At 40.2% G+C, this 9,512-nt stretch overlaps 1 protein-coding gene across 1 annotated transcript in view; it reads right to left on the bottom strand.

Moving 5' to 3' along the window:
• Window positions 1–2,679: 2,679 nt before the first annotated feature.
• Window positions 2,680–9,512, bottom strand: part of LOC5578903 — a 225,904-nt gene continuing 219,071 nt past the window's right edge. Inside the window, exons 3-5 of the mRNA XM_021852882.1 lie at window positions 4,471–5,070; window positions 4,290–4,414; window positions 2,680–4,209 (exon numbers count right to left, since the gene is read on the bottom strand). Coding sequence (XP_021708574.1) covers window positions 3,819–4,209; window positions 4,290–4,414; window positions 4,471–5,070 — 1,116 coding nt within the window. The 3' untranslated portion in view covers window positions 2,680–3,818. The remainder of the gene's footprint in view (window positions 4,210–4,289; window positions 4,415–4,470; window positions 5,071–9,512) is intronic.

The raw sequence follows: 9,512 nt of genomic DNA, 5'->3' as shown, positions 1-9,512 counted from the left end.
GTCGACCGAGAAAGCGCTTGTTTCTGATCGCAGCACGCTGTTGAAAAGAAGTGTCAGTTTAAATGGAGATCGCTATTGACCTATGCACGGGTTAATTATTTGACATTTTAGCGGTGCCGTGTTATTTATGTAACCACTGAAACCAGTGAATTCGGCACTGTTCAAACGTCAAATTTGTGAACTCGTGCAATGGTTCATGAACCAATGCACGAGTTCACTAGAGGACATTTGAGCGATGCCGTGCTATTTATGTGACGGCACTGCTCAAACGTCAATTTGGCAAACTCGTGAATCGGTCCATAGCAAACTTCCGCAAGGAAACGTTGAACATTTTCTTGAGCGATTCCTTTTCAGCAGCAAATCAGCCTTTAGGTTGGAATCCATATGGAAAACATAAAAATAATAAACTTATGACAAACCGTGGGAATTACTGGAACTGCGAGATTTTTACAGAACTTTGATTCAGTTCTAGGGAAACAGTTCGATTTTAATCTTTAAAATAAACTTCATCTATACGCTTATTGCTTGGTGTTATACAAATCTGATCATACACATAATATCGCCAAGAACATTGTTAATATTTAATCGTCAATCATACTTGTTCTCCAATGTACAATGTTTCGATAATGTTTCAAGGATGACTGCCCACTATAAAATTGAAAAACGCAAAACTGAAATTCTGAGGCATTTACAACACGCCTTCGAGACTGACGTTGATAGCCACTCAATCTAATCAGGACTATCTAATGCTATTTTTCTTACTGGACGTCATCCTCCGCTGTTCCTAAAAAAATCGGTCCTTCGCATTGATTTTGCTATTGCCAATTGTAAAATCCGACATACATATAGAATAGTTTTGTAAGGTGGAATGAACAACTTTACAGTTGTATGATTCAATAAATTTCTTATTTTGTTTACAATAACGTTTTCCATTTCCTCCACTTTCTCCCAGCAATAGTCAGACTATCGAATGGCAAAAGTCTGCCTTCCAGTAACATTTACAACAGAAATTATATTTTCACTGAAGAATTCCGCATGAAATCAGTTCTTCAATTCATAGCCTTTAGTGAACCTTAAAAAACAAGCAAAATATATTTGAAAAATTAGGAAACATTATTTCCAATTTGGTACACAAACAAAAATTATGACGATTGTTGACGATTTTCAATAATATTCTCTTGCCACTAAGCTTACTACGATTTAATTATAAAAAAATAGTGTAGGCAAGAAATGTCAAGAGTGGGTGTTTCACAATTTATGGCAAGCTAGCGTAAAAAGCTGGATTGGAATATAACGTATATTAATCAATAAAATCGACATGCGCTATTTTTTGAAGGATAGATTGCCTCTAGTCGATTTCAGCATTTTATCTAATCAAAAAACCATATAAATAATAAAGTTTTCGCAAAAAAAAATCTCCTTTGTACCAGTAGTTGCCGTCGTATTTCAGTAGCGGATCAAATGATGGAAGCAGTTTATTAAATAAATGTATAAAAATGGAGAAATGTCCCAGAGATGACCCAGACAACCAAAATGTACGTGTAACGAAATCACCTGGAGGCTTTGTATGTGCAAAATTTCACTTATAAGATGACGCGAAAAGACCTACGTACAAAAGTGGAGGCGATATACGTGCATATATTATGTGATGAATAATAGCATACAATGCGAGGGTATAAATTTTCTATCGAACCAACCTGTGATCTTATGCGACTTATCCTATGATAACAAATGTTGATTTGACAGCTGTTACGGATTGGTTCGACTTACAACCTACGACTTTGTACGAGTGTACGGAACGAAACAAAATGTACAAATGAACTCAGAAAAAAACGTTTTATTTTTTTAAAAAAAAAAGGAGGAAACTCATCAATCTGACAATTTTATCCACCGTGTTTTGCGGTTTTGATGTAGTTTGCATGAATAAACGAGTTATTACATAAACTTTCATGCGACTTCTGGTTGTCGGGGGATCATCATGCTTCATTCGATTTTTTTTAGTTGCTGCTCCGTGGAAAAAACGTAAAAACATATGTAAAAATAAAAAAAAAATCCTTGCTTGATTACCGAACGGCTACTGCTGGAGCACTTGCCTAATGCCTAATGCTCAAGCAATAATTTTATTACTCTTTTTAAATTTTTCCTAGGATACCCATAACGACAATTTTCGTAATTACAAGAAAAAAAGTTGTATGCAATCCATCGAATCCATCTTTGGATTGGTTGCCAAGATATATTTTAAAATGATTACTGAGGCAATTTTGATCATTTTGGAATCAAATTGCATATGCTTAGCCAGAATCGTCTAAATAAAACTATCCAGGAATTCTTCGAAGTATATGTCAAGAAATTTAGCAAAGGATTTCGTAATTACAAGCAAAAAAAAAAGTTGTATGCTATCCATCGCAAAACTCGAGTTTTCCAGCTCTGGTCGCACGGTGTCCAATATTCCGAAGACAAAGACAACAAATTTGTGAAAAGACGAAGACAACAAATTTGTGAAAAAATGATCTAGTGGCCCGGATGATATATGCTACGATAGGATTAACGTCACATGTTCACAATCAAATTTGATGTTTACTTTAGTGAGAAGACTACCTTGTTAAATTTTATGCCGTGCTCTCGTCGTATTTATCCAACTCGGCAAGCATCGTGTTTCGTTTTATAACTTGTTACATAAATAACTATTTGCAGGTGTAGAGCCTTTTACATTCCACATACTCGACTTTTCATAGCGATTTTCAACAAAACTGCTCATATTTCTTCCTGAGATGGTCAATTTTTCTATGATTTAAGTCCTCTCCATGTAAAGCTGTAAAAATGTCAATTCTTGCCTTTGAAATTGTCACTGTTTGGAATACACCGTCATTCTTGTATACGGCGGATCCAACTTTCGATCAAATCCACGGCCCTTTTGATTTTGCTGGCGTACAAGGGAATGCAAAAAGGTTTTCGATCGAAAGAGCATTCGACCGTTAACAAAAAAGGGAGTATATGAGTCATGTTCGAAATTGAAGACAAAATGGTATAAGACGGATTAACTGTAATTGAAAGACACAAAAAATAAATAATGTAATCATGCAGCTAAGCCACACATTTCCTTTAAAATACCGATTTAAAGTGGTCAAACAAAGCAATAGATAAATTATTCATACTGCTATCAAAATTCTTTTCAGATGATAACAATTTTTGCATCTAACTACTCAAACACTATGTGAAACCAATTTGAAGTCTATCTGTGGTTTTCATTTGAATATTTCTATTACTCTGACTCTACCTAAAGTTTTCAAATTGTCAATGCTATAACCAATTATTGATCGAATCCTGGGATAATATGTTTGTTCAAGGTCTACCGAATCAAAAGGATTTTTTTTTTGAAATATAACATGTTTTAGAGCAAGTGCGGAAAATGGTAAATTTGTGACGTCATTTTCGTACACTACGGAGTCTTTCACTGTTCACAGATTGTCCACACCGTAAGGCTATTATTCGACGCACTGTCCGAAGTCAGTTTTGAAACGTTGTTGCTGAGCTACGGCGTTGATTGATAATACGAATGCGATTGACTTGTTTTTCTTTCTGTGAAGTTGTTCGTTACCACTTACTATTAGGTGCTACATCATAAGAAAGAGCGTTTCCGTTTGTTACGACTTGCGTGTTTTCTTCTTGATCTACACTGTGTTGCACTAGTTATCGAGGTTGAATAGCTTCCTGACGCCCGACGCTAGGGTCCTGTTGGCCACGTGATGATATGAGGCAATCGCCGTCGATGCGGTCGTTGCCTGTATCGTGACTTCGGTCGGGGCCAGGAGCAAACCTCACGTCCTTACGTACTTGTACACCACTAGAAACACCAGAAAGCTAACCATCACTAGAACACAGGCGGTGACCACTTTGGCGAACGTGTTCAGACCGGACTCGTTCGGGTTGAGCGGCCGGGCCGAGCTCTCCTCTGTGGAGGTTCGCCGTTTTGCGGCTAGTCCGCGGGCGAGTGCCGGAAAGGCGAGCGACTGGGTGAAGGTGAGTTTGTGCAACGATTCACTGAGCGAGTATGGGCCCACGGAACCACGAGCAGCAGCTCGAAGCAGCGCGTACTCCAGATCTAGGGCGTCGAACAGCGACAGACGGGCGGTCATCGTCGAAGCCCTTCGTTGGTCCAGTTCGAGGTGATCTTTGTCACGCTCCGGACGTAGCCAGGGATCGGATGATCTGGAACGATAGCGATACAGAGTATGAGATAAGGCTGGGTTCTGTGGTGGTAGCAATTTAAATTAAAAGACATTCAATACCTTTGGGGATGCTGTCCTAGGGTGGCGACTGCTACCGACGTTAGGGATGAGGTCGTACTGGAGCTAGCGGTGCAAAGGTGATTACCCGCTACCCCATTAAATTCTGTATTGTCTTCTAGCGATGTCTGAAAGTGAAAAAAGCATTGGTCCTGCGCTATACTAGAAATATTGTAAAGCTCACTTGGTCGGGTGACGTCAGTTGTCGCAGGGCCAGTATCCTCGCATGGTCCGGATGGAGCAGTGACGTCGACGGACGCCGGTTCCGGTCCATCGAAGGCGTCGGTGAACCCACGGTGGGCGATGCACTTGGTGATATTGCATTGGACACTACCAGGGGATGACAGGGCATGGCAACCGGCGACGGGGATGCCTGAACGGAATCGATACCGGAGTCGCCAGCTTGCAGTTGGTCAACGAAGAGGGAATTACGGCGTAGATCGCCGCTACTGCTGCTCGAGGGTATGGCGGCATGCTGCAGCGAGGTTTGAAGGTATACCGTGCTGCTTCCGCCCTGGTCATCGACTGCCAGGGGAAACACGAAACTCTGCCCGTCGGCTTCCCCCCGGGGTGAGTCTTGGCTGGGCCAGACCTGCAACAGTGGCAGCGAACATGTCGGTGGATTCCGGGCGGGACTGTTAATGCTATTTGTTTGTTGCTGGAAGGCCTTTCGTCCTAGTTTTGTAGGACTTTCGCAGCCGCCTGAGTCCTCCGATGACGTTGGTGGCTTTGTGGTGGTACGCCAGAACTTTTTCAAACGCAGCTCGCGTCGTTTTTCTTGTTGCTGTTGGAGAGAAATGAAGAAATAAGGGCATTAGTTTGAAGAATGCATTATATGGTCTTATTGGGAAGAATGTTATAATGTTTTTTGTCAGACAATGCCGAGTTATACTTTCTTAAAAACTGCTTTTGTACATCATCTACAATCTATGAAAGGTCATTTACGAATTCTTCCAGGTATTTTTTTCGCTTCAGTAATTAAACCAATAATTAATCTAGGATTTCCATGAATCTCTTTTTTTTTGTATGATACCTCACATTTATTCATATAACATTTCTTTAGTTGACATCTAGGCATATAACAGTGAATCAACAATTTCAAGTCCCAATGATCGGTTCGTGGCCACATCTATCTATCCTCGGTTATGTCTCACTCTCGCCGTCCACCAAGCTAGATGCGCTCAACGCCTTCTTGTACCAATCGCATCCGAAGCGAACACTATAGTCGCAGGGTTGCTGTCCGGCAACTGTGAAACATGCACTGCCCATCGTTTCCTTCCAGCTTAGGCTAGCTTCTGGATACTGGGTTTGCTGTAGAGCTCGTGTTTCACCCTTCGTTGCGTTACACCGTTCTCCTGTACCTTGTCGAAAATCGTCCTAGGTACTCAGCGTTTGAATACTCCAAGAACATGCAGGTTCTCCTCGAACATAGTCCATAATAGCTTTTTTTAGAGCCCATAGTCACCCGACTTGCACTGATGATGCGCCTCCGTATTTCACGGCTAACGTTATTGTCAGCCGTCAGCAAGGATCCAAGGTAGACGAACGTTGACCACCTCGAACGTGTCCTCGTCTATCGTAACACCGCTACCTTGGCGATCCCTGTCGTGCTCGGCCCCACCTGCTAGCATGTACTTTGTCTTGGACGCATTCACCACCAGTTTAACTTTTGCTGCCTCACGTTTCAGGCGGGTGTACAGGTCTGCCACCTTTTTAAATGTTCGGCCGACGATGTCCATATCATCCGCGAAGCAAACAAAATGACTGGATCTCGTAAAAATCGTACCCCGACTGTTAAGCCCAGCTCTCCGCATAACACCTTCTAGTGCAATATTGAACAACATGCACGAAAGTCCATCACCTTGTCGTAGTCCCCGGCGGGATTCAAACGAACTGGAATGTTCGCCTGAACCCTTCACACAATTTTGCACACCTTTCATCGTTACTCTTATCAGTCTCGTGAGCTCCTGGGAAAGCTGTTCTCGTCCATGATTTTCCACAGCTCTACGCGATTGATACTATCGTATGCCGCCTTGAAATCGATGAAAAGGTGATGCGTTGGGACCTGGTATTCACGACATTTTTGGAGGATTTGCCGTACAGTAAAGAACTGGTCCGTTATCGATCGGACGTGAACGAAGCCGGCTTGATAATTACCCACGAACTCGTTTACTACAGTTGACCAACGATGGAAGATTATCTGGGATATCACTTTGTAGGCTCCATTTAGAATGGTAATCGCTCTAAAATTCTTGCAATCTAACATGTCGCTTTTCTTGTAGTTGGGGCATATTACCCCTTCTTTCCACTCCTTTGGTAGCTGTTCTGTTTCCCAGATTGTGCCTATCAGCCGGTGCAGACAAATGGCCAGCCTCTCCGGGCCCATCTTCATGAGTTCAGCTCTGATACCATCCTTACCAGCAGCTTAATTGTTCTTGAGCTGGTGAATGGCATCCTTAACCTCCCTCAAAGTGGGGGCTGGTTGGTTTTCATCGTCCACAGACACTGCCTCCGTTATATCAATCATTATTGCCTGTGCTCTCAGCACCATTCAGGTGTACATCGAAGTAATGTTTCCACCTTTCAATCACCTCACTTTCGTCCGTCAAGATGCTCCCATGTTTAGCAGTGCCCATTTCGTCTCGCGGCAGGAAGTCATTGTGGGATGAGTTGAGCTTCTAATAGAACGTTTCATGAGACCGGCACAACTGTTCCATCTTGTTGAACTCGGTCTTTTCCAGGCGACGTTTTTCCTTCCAAAAGAGGTGGGTCTGCTGTTGCCGTTACCTCACATAATACGTCCAATAATTTGTTTTTCGGCTATCTCCAGTGTATCTTCAAGACATGATTCTTTTTAATACGTCCAATAATTTGTTTTTCGGCTATCTCCAGTGTATCTTCAAGACATGATTCTTTTTGAAATCTGTTATGAATGACTTTATTGATTCTGCAAGGATCCATTTCCCGAAATTTGTTGATGAAATACAACTTGTCAAAAAGTTCGTCAAGCGATACCTCCAAGAATTCTTGTAGAGATTGTAATTCGGCATTATTATTTGAAAACTGCACCAGGAACTCTATTGAATATTCTAGATCCATATTGTCTAGGATTCGATAAGATATTTAGCTAACGGCACTTGCAAGTAATTGTTATACACATAAACATTCATTATACATGTTTTGAAGATTTGACTAAGTAAGGGATTTTTCAAGAGCTTAATCCGAGAGCATTTTAAGGAAAGTATTCCAAAATTTGCAGCTCGGAAGACACAAGGATTAAATTCCGCAGGATTTCTAAAAAAATCATTAATATGTGCTAGGAGTTTTTTTTTTGTAAAATTCTCTAAAAATTTCTATATCCTGTGATTTTTTAACAATATCGACTGGTAAGATCTGAGAGAAAATCATGGAAAAGTCCTGGTAGAATTCCTTCAAGAAATCCTATACAGTAGTCCTTGAATACTTGGAAAATCTTTCAGAGGCATACATAGTTCTTTCAGCTATCTTTGAAGGATTTAGTATGGAGTTATTTCTTAACGGCAAACAGGAGAAATTCCTTTACAGAACTCCTGAAGAAATTTCTGGAACAGTTCTCTAGAAGTATCTGTAAAAAATCAACGATAAATTTAAGAGTTCCATAAAAAACATCTTGAACAACCATCAAAAGAATTACCTTGGATAAATTCCTGAGAGAATACTTTATGAAGTTGATAAAAAAATCTTGAATGCTTAAAAAAAAAATACTTGGAGAAATGCTATAAGGAATTCTTGAAGATTGCATAGAGAACTCCACATGAAAAAAGTCCTCGAGGAAATCCTGCAGAAATTTCTTCTACAAGAAACATTTGAATTAATTTAAAATTAACCTGGAAAAATCTAGCAGGATTGTATGGAGCAACCCCCACAGATGTGTATAAATGAATCTCTGGGGAAAATTGTTAATAGGAATCCCGGGAAAAATCTCTGGAAAGCCCTTGGTGATTCCCTTGACAACTTACAAAATAAACCTGTGAAAGCTCAGCAGGATCATAATGTGCACTTAATGGGTTTATGAAGACATACCAGGATGAATTCTTGAAGGCTTCCTTAAAAAAATCTGGAGAAGCGCTTGAATTGCTGGAAGAATTCAAGAACTAATCCGTAATCTATTTTCTTGAGTAATCTCTGAAACTATCTTTTTTCAATGAATCCCTGGAGAAACTCCAAGAGGAATCCAGGAATCTGTGAACTTATTCCAGGTGAAATATGTTGAGTTTTTTTTCTGAAGGAATTGTAGAAGCGTTTAAAGAAGAATTACTGAAAGAGCATCCGGGGAAAATCTGAAGAAATCCCTGGTGCTATTCCTGAAAACTACCTTGCCGAAAAATACTAGGTCCAACGCGTAGAGGAATCATTGTATAAATTTAATATGAATCTATGAAGAAATTCCTGCAGGAAACTTTGAAGACGTTTATGGAGAAATCTTTGTTAGCGTTCCAGTATGACTCCCTTGATAAAGTCTTCGGGGAAACCCTGAAAAAATTGCCATCCCATCGGCCAGCCTTGGAAACATTTTTGTGTACTTTGACTACTTAACAAATTTTTATTATACTAGGAAAGTAGAATTCCTCTTAGAATGTCACAAGAATTCTTCCGGTTTTTTTTTTGCAGGGCGATACTTCTACGAAATTTATTATAACTTTTTCAATTCATGATCTTTCGATATGTTTGTAGTTCAGAGATTAATCAAAATTTCGTTCATTTTTAGTATACGGTAAACTCCTCCACGAACGAATTCATATCATAGCATAGACTGACTGTACATGTCAAATGGTCGCTATTCCGTGGTTGATTGGAACTGGTAAGAATTTGCACTTCGATCCAAATAAATAAGGGATTGGACTTTTCGCTTATTCTGGAAGTGCACATTCTTCCACGCAGATCTTAAATCATTAATCAATAAGGGCGCCGGCTAAGTCCTTACAGTCAGTTGGGATGGGAAAGAAATGTTAGTATGTAATGATTGTTGCTTCTAGAGAACGAGAATATCTCTGCATCTCCACAATCACCACGAGAAAGGTGTTTATAAGGGGGAGGAAAAGATCTGGGAGTTCTTTGGTCGGTGATGCGATCATGGATAAGGAGGAAAGTACGACATACTTAAAATTAGTTTCGAATTTTTAATTTTTTTGAGAAAAAACGTTATTGTTAGAAGATTTAAAAAAATACGTCAGCACTCGTAATGTC

This window comes from Aedes aegypti, chromosome 3, assembly GCF_002204515.2.
Source record: "Aedes aegypti strain LVP_AGWG chromosome 3, AaegL5.0 Primary Assembly, whole genome shotgun sequence".
Classification (NCBI taxonomy): domain Eukaryota; kingdom Metazoa; phylum Arthropoda; class Insecta; order Diptera; family Culicidae; genus Aedes; species Aedes aegypti.
This window is presented reverse-complemented; position numbering and strand designations above follow the sequence as displayed.